This window comes from Simochromis diagramma, unplaced genomic scaffold (assembly GCF_900408965.1).
Source record: "Simochromis diagramma unplaced genomic scaffold, fSimDia1.1 OVJJ01000038.1, whole genome shotgun sequence".
NCBI lineage: Eukaryota > Metazoa > Chordata > Actinopteri > Cichliformes > Cichlidae > Simochromis > Simochromis diagramma.
Genome location: NW_024387105.1, coordinates 106,888 through 123,506, shown reverse-complemented (window position 1 = coordinate 123,506; position 16,619 = coordinate 106,888). Strand labels below are relative to the sequence as shown.

Here is a 16,619-nt window from a genome sequence, read left to right as displayed (position 1 = left end):
ACGGGTTGTTTCACTCACCTGCTGAGCTTGCACACGTGGCTAGCATCACTGCGCAGCAACTGATGGCACCTTTCTCGGCTGCTAACCCAAAGCACATTGTGCGCTGTCAGCCCTGCGTGCTGCACAATAACATTTACTGTTATTTACACTTAGCTAGATTATTGCAATGGTGTTGTGTTTATTATGTTGCTTTCCTTTTTGCTTGTTTTCTCTTCTTTTTTTCACCTGTTGAGGTCATGTCTGTCCCGTCTCTAACTACTGAAAATAAAATAAAATAAATAACAAAGGTTAATCCAATGGACCGATATGGCAAGGCCGTGATGATGCACTTGGAAAAGTAAATCTGTTGGGCATCTTGGCCTTCAGACAATAATTCTGATGGCTAAAGAACCAAATCAAACAGGCAAAAGAAAACAAACAAACTAAAAACTGATGGCAGAAGATTGGCCTACCCTTGACCAACTGCCACTCCCTCAGCCTGGGCCTGTTGGAGGTGACTTCCTGTTAAAAGGGGGTTCCCTGGACCTTCAGTGCTCATTAAGAATCTCAGAGGTCAGGTGATTTTTGTCTCCGGGGAAGCAGAATGAACAAAGGTCACGGTTACATGTAAACATAGCTGGACTGGCCATCGGGCATACCGGGCATTTGCCCGGTATGCCTCGTTTTTATGGGCCGATGGTTTTGTTTTTTTTTCGTTTTTTTCCGTAACGGTATAAACAATGAAAGGTGGTGGATTGGCCAGATGCTGGGAGATGTGTAAAGATAACTCAGTTGTTTGGTGGTGGCTGTCGCGGAGCTGCCACAGATTCAGTAACATTAGCAAGTGGTGGAGGCCAGCAGGTGGATGACGGAAAGGCAGGAGCAGAGACCCGAAGCGGCCGCCGGTCCGAGTGTCAGGAGAACTGAACTTCAGGTTCAGCAGCACGTTTAAGCTTGATCAGCTGTTGTTAGAATTTATTTAATATTAATTTCTAGTATCAGCTGATGTTTGCTGGAGCCACAGCTGTAAAGCTGCTGGTCATGATGTCGGTTTGGATATGTGGTGAGAGGGAAACATGAAGATGAAACCATGAGATGTCCTTACTGAATCATCAGAGCTGAACAGGTGATGGAGAAACAGGTTTACCTTTTAGGTGACATGAATGAGTTGAAAGGAAGTTATGAACTGTTTCTGAGAGACAAATAACACCAGGATCCTTTTCTGTGTAGCTGACAGCTGGTAACTGTGCAGGGGCGGGTCTAGCAAAGTGTTGCCAGGGGGGCAGGTAGGGCATTAACGGAGAGGGGGGCACAAAGAAATACTTTTCTTTCTTATTCTCATTTAAAATGTCTCGCTTTTAACAAATAATTATCTGAATCTTACAACAAACGTTTTCATCTGATGTAAAATGCATAGAAATCCATTATTGTACATAGTATTTTTTTTCAAATTCAAATTCAAATTTTATTTGTCACACACACACACAACCATACACAGTATGACATGGGGATGAAATGCTTGTAGCTGTACAATGCCCAACCATTAAATGACAGAAAAAAGTTTTACAGTATCTACAATTTACAGGTTACTACAAAATTTAAAAAATTAACTTAGAAATTTACAGTAAAAAATGTGCAAAAAATGTGCAAATAGCAGAAAGGGTCCCATCATAATTTCTTCAGAAGTAGCTAAGTACTGTATATGATGCCAGTATTTTCCCACATTTTCTAGATTCTGTACCAGTACTGTGTGTAAAATGCCATCAAAAAGTCAATTGAGTTTTATTCTTTCTCACCTGTCTTTCTGTCTCCTTTCACTTTTTAAAGGTTGCCACGTTAGAAAACATATTTTGCCCTGCCATGCTGTTTATTGATGTGGCAAATTAATAGTTTATGAAAATATATCTAAATCTGTCATCAGTAACCAGTAATGATCATGTCTCACCTCTAGTCTCCTCTGTCTTAATTTCAGGTTTTCACCATGTGTTGTAGATAGTTCAGGAGGTTAACTCGACCAAGCAGTCTGCTTCCAGGTACTGTTTAGAATACCAGAATAGGCAGGATGGTGTAGGTTTAAGTTTATTAGACTGATACATATATACCAACAACACAGTGTACATCACTGTGACAACAGCGTTTGTTTTCATTCAAAGGCTTTATGGTTTTTCCTATAATACCTGGTGGGCCGGTCTCTAGTCAAAATGCCCGGGACGATTTTTTACTGCGGTAAAGTGAGCCGTCATTTGTGAGCCGCGGTCAAGCCAGCCGCCTCTTATCCGCCGCATAAATTTCCTTGCGCTTTTACACCAGTCTTTACGGTAGCGCCTTTTCGCTTTATATGCCGATTGAAAGCCTATACCCGCGCACACGTGCACGCGCGCGAACAGTCGCATGCTCATGCGCGCACACAAATTACAATGAAACAGCCCAATACAGTCAATACAATTATGGTGTAGCAGCCCTTGGCATCAAGAACGACAGAAGAGTCTCTAACGGGTGCAGCCATTTATTTCCTCACCACACACGGCTCATTCTCTGGACGTTGAGCACCGTGAAAACTATAAAATAAGAAAAAATTGATACCCGTACACTACCTTTTGAACTATAACAATGAGCAATAACAACAATGAGCTTAAGTTAATTCAGGGAAGTTCAAACAAGTAATTCTGAGATATACAGTCACAGATTAAATAAAACAAAAGGGGTTACTTCAAACAGCATCAAGGGGTTACACAGTTCAGTTAAATAAAACATAACAACAGATCACCTCTCATCACATACCTCAGTCTGCTTGCCAAGGGTGCAAAACTCCGGTAAACATTTAAACACTTCGTCCCGTTTCTCATGGGGTGCTGCTAGCTTGCATGACACACATGTCTAGATGGACTTTGTACAACTTATTCCTGCCGCGACAGACTGCTCTATACACGTTACGGGGCATGCCTCTGAGCACATCTGTCCTTAGTGCGACTGCGCATACAGTTCCGACAACCCCAGCAAGGATGACTTATGGTACAGATCAGCGGTTCATTACACTCCCACCAATCATGCTATGATTTACAAACTAGCTAATCATACATGATTTGAACAACAACAAAATGAGACCACTTCAACCAATATACAGGTGTACAAACATCATAGAGCAGGTGCCACCTGGACTGTTACATTGTTTATGTCAGTATGTCAGTTCCTCTCAGATAATAACATGGTTGTTATTATTCTCTTTCAACAAGAACCACCAGTTTTTGAATAGGCCGCTCGATAATGGGGGGCTTGAAAGCACGGTCCTGTTTCTTGGTCTGACTTTGGACTCCTACTTGAACTTTGACCCGACGGACTAAACCATCATCGCCTTCGATAGTTTCAACGATACGCCCCAGTTGCCACTGACACCTTGGTAACATATCTTCCTTGATGATAACAATGTCATTCACTTTTAGATTACGGCGGGTTTTGTGCCACTTCTGTCTTGTGGAGACATTCATGAGGTATTCTCTTTTCCACCTACCCCAGAACTGCTCAGTTAAGTATTGTACTCTACGCCACCTCTTCGCTGCATACAAGTCTTCTCTCACAAATTTCCCAGGTGGTGGTAGAGCAACTTTGGACTTCATCAGTATAAGATGGTTCGGAGTAAGAGGTTCAGGTGCCTTTGGGTCACAGATACTGCCCACAGTCAAGGGGCGGCTATTTACAATAGCCATGGCCTCATAAAACAAAGTTCTAAGAGAGGCATCGTCTAGTCTTCCTGCACACTGAGCAGTAGTGGCATTTAGCACATTACGAATGGTTCTAATTTGGCGTTCCCAGATGCCACCAGCATGACTTGCAGAAGGAGCATTGAAAACAAACTCACACTGTTTGTCTGCCAGGAAAGCCTCCAGTGCCTGCATGTCACATTGTTTGAGAGCGTCTCTAAACTCATTTCTGGCTCCTACAAAGTTTGTGCCTTGGTCACAGCGGAGTTGGCAAACAGCTCCTCTGAGGCTGATGAAGCATCTAAGGGCATTGATGAATCCATCTGCTGATAGGTCTTCTAGCATCTCGATATGAACAGCACGTGAAGACAGGGCATGTAAAGATAAGCCCATACCTTTTGTACTCCTTACGGCCCCGCTTGATGGAAAATGGACCAAAGCAATCCATACCAGAGTACGAGAAAGGAGCGGAGGCTTCAGTCCTTTCTTTCGGGAGCTCTGCCATGCGTTGCTCCTCAGTGGGGTGCCGAAGTTTTCGACATTGCACACATTTATGTATTAACTTGGCAACTGCTTTGCTTCCCCCAAGCACCCAAAACCCATTTGCTCTGAGTTCTGCTAGGGTTTGACTGCAACCCTGATGACAGATGGTGGCATGGTAATGAGACAGTATTAGTCTTGTAATGTGACTTTCCTTTGGAAGGATAACCGGGTGTTTTAGTTCTCGACTGAGCGTTGCCTTTGTCAGTCTTCCACCGACACGAAGAAGTCCTTCATCTAAGATGGGATCAAGACAACTTACGGGGCTAGAGCATGGAAGAGAGTTGCCCTTCTGAAGTGTCTTTATGTCTTGCAAAAAGGCTTGTCGCTGAACCAGACTGATTACTAGCTCACAAGCTTTTCTCCTTTCCTCTACCATCACAATGCTGCTGACACGATCTGACTTCATGCCTAGTCTCTTAATTCTTGCAACTACTCTGATGAGCGTTGTCCAGCTGGAAAAGCGGCTTAGACGGTTCAGAATGTCATTTTGCTCATTGGCATGGGTGGCAAAGGTTTTCACCGATTTAACTTCAGGGTCACAGACTAGCAAATCTGGTGAAAAATGTAGTGTTGGGTGTATCTCAGGTTTCCATAGAAATTTAGGACCCGATAACCAGTTCGTTGACAGAATGTCCCCTGCACATAGACCTCTCGAAGCGTGGTCAGCTGGGTTTTCTGCCGTATCCACATAGTGCCATTGAGCAGGGTCTGTGGTTTCTCGGATTAGCTGAACACGATTTGCGACAAACACATGGAATCGCCGTGCCTCATTGCTGATGTAGGCCAATACAACTTGGGAATCAGTCCAAAAGAATTCCTCGTCAATCTGCATGCCGAGCTCTGTTTTTAACATGACGCTTAGCCTTGTGGAGATTACTGCAGCCGAAAGCTCCAGCCTTGGGATGCTCATGAGCTTTGTTGGTGCAACTCTTGCTTTGGCTAACACAAGGCTACAGTGTACTTCATCCTTTCCATTCTTGTATCTGAGGTAGGAACATGCACCATAACCTATGTTACTGGCATCTGAAAAGTGATGCAGTTCCACCCTCACTATGTTGCCAAAGTCTGGAGGATGGTAGCATCTGGGTATCGCTATTTCCTTTAGCCTGTGTAGATCCCTTTTCCATTGCTCCCACCGTGCATGTAGGCTATCGGGAAGCTGATCATCCCAACCTATGCCCATGCGACACAGCTCCTGGAGAATACATTTACCACTCAGGATAAAGGGAGCTACAAGACCAAGAGGGTCGTAGAGGGAGGAGACAGCGGACAGGATACCACGACGAGTTGAGGGTTGGTCCCTTTTGTCAATCTTGAAGCTGAAGGTGTCACTTTCTATTGACCACTGAATGCCAAGTACGTGACCCTCCGCTGTTGAATCCAGGCTAAGGTTGAGAGGTCCAGTGGTTACTGCCCTTTCTGAAGGCGCAACACCACATAGCGCCTCCACCTTGTTCGAGTTAAATTTGTGCAAGTGTAAACCTCCAGTCTTACACAGCTGCTGTGCATTGATAATCAGGTCTGTAGCTTCTGTGACTGATGGGACGCTAGTCAGTCCATCATCAACGTAAAAGTTATTTTCAATGAAAGCAGCAGCCGAAGGATAATCGGCTTCGCATTGCTGTGCAAGATATTTAAGGCCGAAATTGGCACACCCTGGAGAGGAACCAGCACCGAAAAGGTGTACCGCCATTCTATACTCTTGGGGTTCTGTTTCCAGCTGACCGCCCTTCCACCATAGGAACCTCAGGTAGTTCCGCATGTTGGGTGGAACATAGAACTGATGGAACATTTTTTTCAATGTCGCAGGTGATGGCTACTGGTGATGCCGTCCTTCAGGAACTCGAACACGCGGCTCACGCTGGAGCGCAGCGCCTGGATGCCGCTGATGGCGTGAGAAAACGCATCCAGGTTCACTCCGACATTCACCACGTCCGCCATCTTCTCTGCTTTTTTCCCCCGGCTGCTGGCGCGCGTTGATGACGTTTAGGAAGTCGTTAAAAAAAACAAAAAAACGTGACTTTAACGTGACTGTATTTGGAAAGGCAATCTTACAGTCATTGGATGATGATGTAAATAAATGTAAAGATAGAAGGTTAAAGGTCACAGGTGTTTACATGCAGGGCTGGACTGGAACAAAAAATCACCGCGGTAAAGTGAGCCGTCATTTGTGAGCCGCGGTCAAGCCAGCCGCCTCTTATCCGCCGCATGAATTTCCTTGCGCTTTTACACCAGTCTTTACGGTAGCGCCTTTTCGCTTTATGTGCCGATTGAAAGCCTATACCCGTGATGGCTACTGCTTCCCTCCTAAAGCGGAGGGAAGCTTGCAAATGTGACTGTGGACAAAAGCATTCAGGTTTTCCCAAACCAAAAACCCTGGATGACCAGCGAGGTCTGCACACTCCTCAAAGCCCACAATGCCGACTTTAGGTCTGTTGACAGAGCTCTGTACAGGTCTGCTCGAGCTGACCTGAAAAGGGGTCCCACCTGTCCAGCATCAACACACGAGAGGTGTGGCAGGGAATAATAGACATCATAAACCACAGAGGCAGAACTGTGAAAACAGAAAACCTGAGTGTGCAGCTGGCAGAGGAAATAAACAGCTTCTTCGCCCACTTTGAAACACCACAACAGCAGCATTCATCTGCCTCAGCCCTGCTCCCATCCTCATCCTCACCTGGTTCCTGCACCGCTCCACTCACTGTAACGGAGCACGATGTCAGATGTGTGTTCCTAGCAGTGAACCCCAGGAAGGCGGCCGGTCCAGACGGAATACGTGGTTAAAGTGCTAAGACCATGTGCCCACCAGGTCACCCTCATCTTCACCAGAATCTTCAACCTCTCACTGGATCAAGCAGCCATCCCATCCTGTCTAAAATCAGCCACAATCATCCCAGTGCCAAAGAAGTCTCCCATCACCAGCCTGAACTATTATTGCCCTGTGGCCCTCAGACGAATCATGAAATGCTTTGAGAGACTAGTCCTTCAGCACATCAAGGATTACCTCCCCCCAGAATTCAACCCCCACCAGTTTGCATACCGCGCAAACAGATCCACAGAAGATGCCATCACCCTCCACTCGGTGCTGAGTCACCTAGAACAGCGGCAGAGCTACGCCAGAATGCTCTTTGTGGACTACAGCTCAGCCTTTAATGCAATCATCCCAGACATCCTCTGCTGACCTTCCACCACTCGCCCATTGAGAGCCTACTAACTTACTGCATCACAGTATGGTACGGCAGCTGCACTAAGGCGGATAGAGCCACCCCCCCAACATGTTTGCAATGAGTAGGAGATGCTCTGTATCTCACTGTACAACTGTATAGTGACAAAGGTATTCGATTCTTTTCTAAAAATTGCTATAAACAGAGGAACCCAAACTGATGAAAAGTGGCGAATATTTTTTTTTCAAATGACTATTTTTAGTGGATGTTCGATATAGAAGCAGAATGACAGAATGTTAAAAGAAGTTACTTTTAGTCATTCTAAGCTGGGCATTGCGTTCTCTGGCTGTTCAAAGCCATGGAACTTTAGACTTTCCAAGCAAATAATGATGGCCATACTGATGTTCTTTTCAGTACATTTTACTTCATGTTCATTTTCATTTTTATGATGTTTCTATTTTTACATAATTCCTCCCACATAGCAAAATTGGTATGGCCTGGATCTGTCCCACACAATGTGCTTACACATGGCCTGCGTACCGCAAAGAATGACGGCCCTATGGTGGCCCAGATCTGGTTTACCAGAGGTGGCCCACACATGAGCCAGCACAAGGCCAGTTGCAGACACACTGCTGGCCCTGTGCTGGCCCAGAACAGTTTCAGCTCTGGCCCCAGATGTCAGCCTAATGTGTACCTTAGCCATGTAAGCCATGTAATAACAACATGTGCTGGAACATAATAGTGCAAAAGTAACATGACGAAACTCTGTTCAGACAGTGAATGGACTGATTCTTATACAGCGCTTTTTTACTCACCCATATTACTCAAAGTGCTCTATACAACATGTCACATTCACCCAATCAGGCCAGATGTGGCATGCCATCACATAAACAGTGCCATCTTACCATGCCAGAAGTCAGCCAGCAGTGCCGGCTTGACACCAGATCCAGGCAAGACCCATCTGCTATGTGGGATGACTTGTTCTTTTGGCATTTTAGTTGTGGATTATGTTTGGACTGTGTCTCTTGCCCTTTCAGTATTGTTTTCTTGTGCTTCTAAGTGTCCCTTTGTTTCTTTTTAGGTTATGTAGTATGGGTTAGGGATATTTTGTATGTTGTTTTTGTTTAATAAATCCGCCTTTTGGATTATTCCCTGATGTGCCTGAGTTCTGTTATTTAGTGTCACTTTGAAAGGACACACATCCAGCATTGACATATAATTGTTCTTTCAATTTTTGATAAAGATTACAGTGAATTGAGATGAAACTTGGCCCAGAGTTACAGTAGGGCGCCCAGAGTAAGAAAGTGTTGAAAGTTGGACCTCAACTACTCAGGATGATTTTTAATGAATTTTTGAAAATTTCCATAATTGTAGTGTATTGGCTGTATTGCGTGGAATATAAATGTCCTTTAATTTTTGAGGATTTTTACAGTAAATCTGGATGAAACTTGGCACACAGGTACAGTAGGTGTCCCGGAGGAGGAATGTGTTGAAAGTTGGACCTCAACTACTAAGGATGATTTTCAATGAATTTCTGAAATTTCCATAGTTGTATTGACTGTATTGGGCTGTTTCATTTAAATTTGTGTGCGCGCGTGTGTGCGTGACTGTTCGCGCGCGTGCACGCGCGCGCGGGTATAGGCTTTCAATCGGCACATAAAGCGAAAAGGCGCTACCGTAAAGACTGGTGTAAAAGCGCAAGGAAATTCATGCGGCGGATAAGAGGCGGCTGGCTTGACCGCGGCTCACAAATGACGGCTCACTTTACCGCGGTGATTTTTTGTTCCAGTCCAGCCCTGCATGTAAACACCTGTGACCTTTAACCTTCTATCTTTACATTTATTTACATCATCATCCAATGACTGTAAGATTGCCTTTCCAAATACAGTCACGTTAAAGTCACGTTTTTTTGTTTTTTTTAACGACTTCCTAAACGTCATCAACGCGCGCCAGCAGCCGGGGGAAAAAAGCAGAGAAGATGGCGGACGTGGTGAATGTCGGAGTGAACCTGGATGCGTTTTCTCACGCCATCAGCGGCATCCAGGCGCTGCGCTCCAGCGTGAGCCGCGTGTTCGAGTTCCTGAAGGACGGCATGAAGAACCGCGAGACGCTGGAGGGCCGAGAAAAGCAGTTTATATCCGAATTCCAGGAAAACCTAGAGGCGGTCAACAGAGACCTCAAGTGAGTCCAAACACTGTCCGTCACGATCCAGCCTACAGAAAAACACGCTAACCCCCAGACCAGGGTCCATTCATATTTCTGCCGATTTAAGAGTTAATACACAAAGACGTGCTGACAGACCAGGGTCCATTCATATTTCTGCTGATTTAAAAGTTAATAAACAAAGACATGCTGACAGACCAGGGTCCATTCATATTTCTGCTGATTTAAGAGTTAATACACAAAGACATGCTGACAGAAGAGGGTCCATTCAGATACATAATTTTCTTAGGGATTGATAAAGCATTCTGCTTCCTGATTCTAACAGCTGCCAAGCACCTACTGTCGCTGTGTCGTTGGTGTGGAAACTTGAAATACTGTCCAAAGGGAATTCTGGATCCTCAGAGCAGATATGCATCTTCCTCACGGGAATTATTAAAATATAAAGTTCATTTTCTGAATACATCCTAGACTGAAGGCGATTTTCCGTGCCACAGAGCAACACTTGGAGTGTATTTTGAGACAAGACAGCAGCTGATGGTCAGGATGACTTTAGGTCCATGTTTACTGAGAGTCTAAGTGTAATCAGCCATGCTCGAACAGGCTGAAGTGAGCCTGACCTCTGACTGTTATTTTATGACTTTTTAATCCTAAACACGTTTTTACGGTTTGACTTTCTCTGGTGACTGAAAATCCGTCTCTCTGTCTATCTGTCAGTGAGCTGGAGCGTCTCAGCGGATTGGTTGGTCGCCCCTCAGAGTCCCACCCCCTCCATAACAGCGGTCTGCTGAGTCTGGACCCGGTGCAGGATAAAACTCCTCTGTACTCTCAGCTGCTGCAGGCATACAAGTGGTCCAACAAGGTAACCACTAACGTGCACTTCCTGTTCACTGAAGATCAACGTTCCCTCTAATGTTTCACGTGTCTGAGCGAACACACAAACTCCCTGAGCGTTCCTTGGACCACTGCGAGCAACAGCAGACGTGTGCAGTGTGGTCATGCCAGCATCCAAGTCACATGGTTTATTAAAGTAATCAAATTACAGCATTTATGTTAGACTACTTTAAATTAACTGCTTTAGCCCACTTACAATGAAAATTAAAAACAATCTTGTTCATGACCTGTAGCATGTTAACACTATTGGAAGGAAAAATAACTTGAACTCCAATTTTGAAAACAAAACTTTATTTATTTATTTTTCATAAAGCTCTGACTTGTATTCTGAGTCTGTGGTCTGGGAGAGAGTCTGTAACTCTGTCTGCAACATACAGTAAACAATGACCAATGCTGGGCAGTTAATTATATAGTTACTTCTTCAAAAAAGTAACTGAGTTATGCAAACAAAGCTTTTTGCAGCTGTTTACCTAAAAATGCAGCCAAAGCGTTTTTAAATAAACATTTCAAACTATTTACAGAACAATCAGCTTTTCTGCATCAAATCTGATGCCACACAAATTATTTGTGCCGCTCCAAAAATAATTTCTGTCCACTATGAGATGAAGGAGAACAACAGCCTGATACCTGCAGGCCTGACAGCAGCAGATGTGTCACTGCTGTAACACCTGTAACACTCAGCAGTCGCCTCATTGTTCTGACACACACAACAAAACTATTGACTACACTACACACTCACTACACACTAACTACACAAGATTTGTGCTAAACGTTGCAAATCTCTCACATCTCAAACACGCCATCACTCCTAAAACTTCCCCCTTCCTAAACAATAAATGCCATGTTGCCATATCATTTTGTGATTGGTCCACATGGTACATTTTTCCACCAATAGGAGAGACTGGGGGAGGGGTGTTGTTTTTGCTCAGAGGCTTTTCCTTATAAAACGCAGTTTTTCCCGTTTCTTCCTGCAGTAAATATAAACAACGACAGTATTCAGGAAGAAAAACAAACATTGCAGATATTTTATCATAACTCTGGTTTTACGCGGCCGATCAACACAATTTAAAAACTGGTATAAAGTTCACACTTTCCCGTCAGTTGTTCGTCTGTGCTGCTCACATCTCCAATGGTTGTACACGTTGTCATTAACGTGGCTTCACTCATCAGCCGCTGTGCTAGATAAAACACCGGTGTCGGCACATAAGGACGCTGTCATAGCCTGTCAGCGACGTTGATTAGCTGCGTATATACGAATGTGAATCGCATCATTGGCTGGACTGTGGGATAAGGTGGAATCGTTCTGATCCCATACAGGAGCAGCCAGCCACTGACTAACACTGCAGAACAGGATTGTTAAAGTTTTAATGTTAATTTCAATTCAGGTTAGATGTTTTTTTTCCTGTGCGCAGAGACGTGCCAGCAGTGCGCAATTGCGCACGCGCGCAGCTTAGAGGGAACATTGCTGATGATGACCTCAGAGCAACCGCCCTGTTCACAGCGAGATCAAAGTGGACCTGAACCTGGACATTTCCCCACGGAGCCCTGCTGTGACACACCGTCACAGATTTAACAATTCAAGAAAGGCATGTTTAGCACCATCATAGCTAACTGAGCGGAGGAGACGACAGCTGAGCGTCAGTGTAGCGGGGTCGCTGTCCCCTGCCGTTCATGAGCGGTCCGTGTCTTTAGCAGAGAGTAGCTCTGTTGGCTGGCTGCTCTGAAACAGGACGTGCCTCTTGTTCGCTGTAATGTTCGGGTTTGCAGACACGTCATGATGAGGACTGTTTGAGTCAGGTGACCCGGTGCCATCAGCACTGTGCATCTCATATTTCATGACTTTGGGCGTATTCATCAAATACTGGCTTTTGGGGCGTGTTGGATCAAAAGAAATAAATATAACCACTTTTACCTTGAACCGGAGAAGCCACAGAAATTAAAGTAGCTACGACACACTGGATCGCCTAGCAACACAATTGTTTTTACACATGTTGGCGTGAAGGCTGCTGTAATGTGAGACAGCTGGGTGAGTGATAGATAAATATGTAGGGACTATAACTGGAATTAAAGACTTGTGGTTACTGCGGGGTCGAAGATGGATGTTGAGCTGGAGTGAGGGCTGGGCCATGTATCGAATATACTTAACGAGTTTGTCCACATACGATGGTTAAAATGGCGTTATCGTAACCATCGAGTATGGGTTGCCATGGAAATATTACGGTGTCTGCACGTTTTTTTTTTTTCTTCCACACACTGCGAATGCATCATTAATCCCCCCGCCCAACCTGAAAACCTTCTACCTAACACACCGTGCTGAGCGTGCATGTTTCAGTCATACCAGATAGGGAAATATGGCGACGGTGGGAGTTTGAGACTCGCTGTCGATTGGATTTCCCAACGAACCAGCTGAAAAATCACCCACTGCAAAATGACAAGTATTTTAAACTCAGCGTGTGATCGTCTCCACACGCCATGGGATACAAACCTGCTGTGTCGGTTTTATCGTCGCTGTTTGGACTTCAGCTTCTGTCGTGTGAGGTTTTTTATTTGACTGTTTCACATGTTATAAGCACAAAGGACGACCTTTGTAACCTCAGTTGTTTGTTTTGTTTCAGTTTGTTAAAGTCGAGTGTTGACCGCAGACAGACGTGGTTGTGACAAGCCTCTGTGTGCAGCTGATGGTTCGTAGCGTTTTCAGACCAACAGAATCAGCCCCCGCCTCTGATACCCACTGTGTCAGCTGTCTCATTAATCAGCGAGTTCTTGATCGCGACTCTTCAGCTGCTCTGAGCGTGTCGGGTGCTTTGATGTTGGTCCACAGCTGGAGCTCATGGAGCTGCCACCACAGACCAAGCCAGCGGCGGCCCTCGTTTACGAAGGCTGAAGATGAGTCCTTCCACCGTCGCCGTCGTGTTTGCAAAAACATGGACGTGATAAAACCACTCCCTGTAAACTGGTCAGGGACCGCCCACCCGGACGCTGCCTCCATGTTTTTACTGCCTGACAGTCAGACAGACAGAGGACACTGGGATTGTCCTCGTGTGGACACTTGTGAGGTCGGATGCAGGCTGATCGTCTGAGTGTGAGGAAAACGTTTAATCCATGTTTAGAGGCCCCGCCTACCGTCAAATCCTCATGGTGTGTTTGTGTGTATGTGTAGTTGCAGTATCACGCTAGCTTGGCCTCCAGTTTGTTGAACCAGCAGTCGCTGAAGCGATCAGCTAATCAGATGGGAGCATCAGCCAAGAGACGGCCCAAAGTCCAACCCAGTACTCTGGTACTGCCTCCACAGTGAGTACTATTGCACAAAATACTACAACAGTGCTACAGTAAACTATTTCATACCTTTATGCTGCGGTTCCCCTGGTTTATCCTTTCACACTAACACACGGGCACCTGTCACACCTGTCACAGGTATGTGGATGATGTCATCTCTCGCATCGGCAGGCTGTTTCCTGATATGACCATTGAGCTGTTCAGACCCAACGGGACGTCGGCTGTGCTGCTGGTAGTAGAATACACATTTAAACACACTTTGTGCCCACAGGTGTTTTCAGATCAGGTAACATGTGTCTGTCTCACCTGTCTCCGTCCCAGGTGACTCTGGGGAAGGTGCTGAAGGCCATCGTTGTGATGCGGTCGCTGTTTATCGACAGAACCATCGTTCGAGGATTCAACGAAAACGTTTACAACGAGGAAGGAAAGGTGAGTGTTCGCCTGACAGGTAACAGCTGATTATGTGTCCCAGGTAACCACGGTAACCTGTTCTTTTGTCCTCGTCAGCTGGATATCTGGACCAAGTCCCAGTACCAGGTGTTTCAGAAGGTAAGAGATCTCAGATGCATAGAAGTTGATATGTGGGCCTAGCATGCGGAGCCCTGATCAGCCAGGTGCTTGCAGGTAACAGACCACGCCACCACCGCCCTGCTGCACTACCAGCTGCCTCAGATGCCAGACGTCGTTGTGCGGTCTTTCATGGTGAGAGTAATCGGGCACCAGAGTAATCTGATTACCCTCTGTCGTTGCCTGTCTGTGTCTGACCCCTCTGTGTCGCCCTCTCAGACTTGGCTGCGGAGCTACATAAAGCTCTTCCAGTCGTCATGTCAGCGTTGTGGCCGTTTCCTGCAGGACGGACTTCCTCCCACGTGGAGGGACTTTAGGACCCTGGAGGCGTTTCATGACACCTGTCGCATGTAACAGGACACTTCCTGTTTATCTGTAAAGTTTTTCTTTATGTAAAGGTGTTTCAATAAAGTTTGTTTTGTACAGATGTGTGAGTGAAGCTGTTATTGATGTCTGCTGAGCCGTGAGCCTGTTCATGGCTTAAATTTATTTATTTATATATTTTTACAAAGTTTGCTTTCTGTATGCAAAAACCCCCAAAGTTGAGTCAAATTTATTTCTGTGCACAAACTTGGCCAAATAAAGGTGATTCTGATAATATTGCCCAGGGAAATGTGACTGCCAGTATGGGCAAGACTCCAGGTGCAGGCTGTGTAAAGATGCCCCTGAGACAATCCAGCACGTAGCAGCAGGGTGCAAGATGCTGGCAGGCGGGGCATACATGGAACGCCATAACCAAGTGCCCGGCATAGTGTACAGCAGAGGTGTCAAACTCAATTGCATAGGGGGCCAAAACTCAAGGCACACTTTAAGTCGTGGGCCAAACAAGATAAACATTTTTTTAAACACACTAAATCGATGTTTTTTAAACATAAATATGAATAAAAACAGGCAGAAATATTATTCCAGAATAAATAACTTAAAAAAATTAACTTTAACTTTAAATATTTTGCTCTCCATAAAAATATATCCTGTCACAATTATGCAAGTTAGAAATATGAACATGCAACAAAAACCCCAGAAAAAATAAATGGAAGCAAACACGAGGTTCCAGCCGCATGTAGACGGAGCAAAGTGCGCCGACTTGGCTCAACATTACTTGGCAACAGGGAAAGTGAGGCAGGTTGCACTGGTGCATTTGTGACAGCTTCACTTGAAACGCCTTCACCGCATCATACATGTCCATGAACTGACAGGTTTCCTTGCTGAGCTCAAAAACTACTGAGAACTTTTCCCCAACTCAGCCAGCGGACCTCTGTGTGATGAGGAATGTTGGCAAACTCTGAATCTATTTCCCACATAAAAGACTGAAACTGACGGTGATTTAATCCTTTAGCTCAGATAAAATGTACGGTCTGCGTTACGGGGATCATTACATGCTCCATTTTAAGGACTTGACTACACAGCCTTTCCTGGTGTGTGATGCAGTGATATGCTGTTAACTCACCAGTACAGTTCTCCTGCATCTTTACTAGATCTTACATCCTGCACAACACCAGCGCTCCATCTGTTGTCCCAGGGCAGTTTCATGTCGGTTACACTTTGAAATACTTTTAAAAAATGTCCTTTCCTGTCGTTGTCCCGTGCATCGATTTAATTTCCAATATTTACTCTCCACGGATGAAGATGGTCAGCTGTGCAATGTCCATCATGTCAGTACTTTCATCCACAGCAAGAGAGTATGCAATGAAGTTTTTGCTTCTTTCACACAACTGTGTTCTTAAATCAGTGGCCATCTCACAAACCCGATCAGCAATCGTATTTCTGCTCAGGCTCACATTTGCCAAAATCTGTGTTTTGTCTGGACACAAGACGTCGCACACCTTCATCATGCAGCTCTTCAGAGTGGTACCGGGCTGATTTGGCTGTCTCCTCTGCTACAATAAAACTTGCTTTCACAACAGCTTCACTTTGTGATTTTGCTCTGGTGAAAATCATCTGCTGAAATGCAGAGGTGGGTAGTAACGAGTTACATTTACTCCGTTACATTTACTTGAGTAAGTTTTTGAAAAAAATGTACTTTTAAAGTACCTTTTTTGCACGATACTTTTTACTTTTACTTGAGTACATTTATGAAGAAGAAACGTATGGGCTCAAAATGTGGTCATAAATATTTTGTACTTGTAAATCAGTTTTGTATGTGTAAAAAGAATTTGTGTGTGTGTAAAAAAGATTAGTGTGTGGACCAAAAAAACCCTGCAAGTTACAAGTACGAATTTTGACCGTATTTTTCTTCCTTTCATCTGATTGGTCAATGTCATGTCAATCACAAATGTAACAATCCAATCAGAGAACAGATGGGTTTGGCTGTCGGAGGGGCGCTTTTTTTGAACTGCAG

General features: G+C 44.9%; 1 protein-coding gene across 1 annotated transcript; it reads left to right on the top strand.

The window, feature by feature from the left end:
* Nucleotides 1-9,209: 9,209 nt before the first annotated feature.
* On the top strand, nucleotides 9,210-14,708 carry med27 (mediator complex subunit 27). Its single transcript, XM_040046722.1, has 8 exons — nucleotides 9,210-9,565; nucleotides 10,262-10,406; nucleotides 13,599-13,729; nucleotides 13,853-13,946; nucleotides 14,036-14,143; nucleotides 14,222-14,263; nucleotides 14,339-14,416; nucleotides 14,501-14,708. The coding sequence occupies exons 1-8, from the start codon at nucleotides 9,363-9,365 to the stop codon at nucleotides 14,633-14,635; spliced, it is 936 nt and encodes a 311-aa protein (XP_039902656.1). The 5' UTR covers nucleotides 9,210-9,362; the 3' UTR covers nucleotides 14,636-14,708.
* The last annotated feature ends 1,911 nt before the right edge of the window (nucleotides 14,709-16,619 follow it).

What these genes read in the sequence shown, in the direction of transcription:
- med27 (XM_040046722.1), top strand. Translation starts at nt 9,363, where the DNA reads ATGGCGGACGTGGTGAATGTCGGAGTGAACCTGGATGCGTTTTCTCAC. An exon ending in TTTACAACGAGGAAGGAAAG is followed by an intron (nt 14,144 to 14,221) that starts GTGAGTGTTCGC and finishes TGTCCTCGTCAG; the next exon opens with CTGGATATCTGGACCAAGTC. An exon ending in TCGTTGTGCGGTCTTTCATG is followed by an intron (nt 14,417 to 14,500) that starts GTGAGAGTAATC and finishes TCGCCCTCTCAG; the next exon opens with ACTTGGCTGCGGAGCTACAT.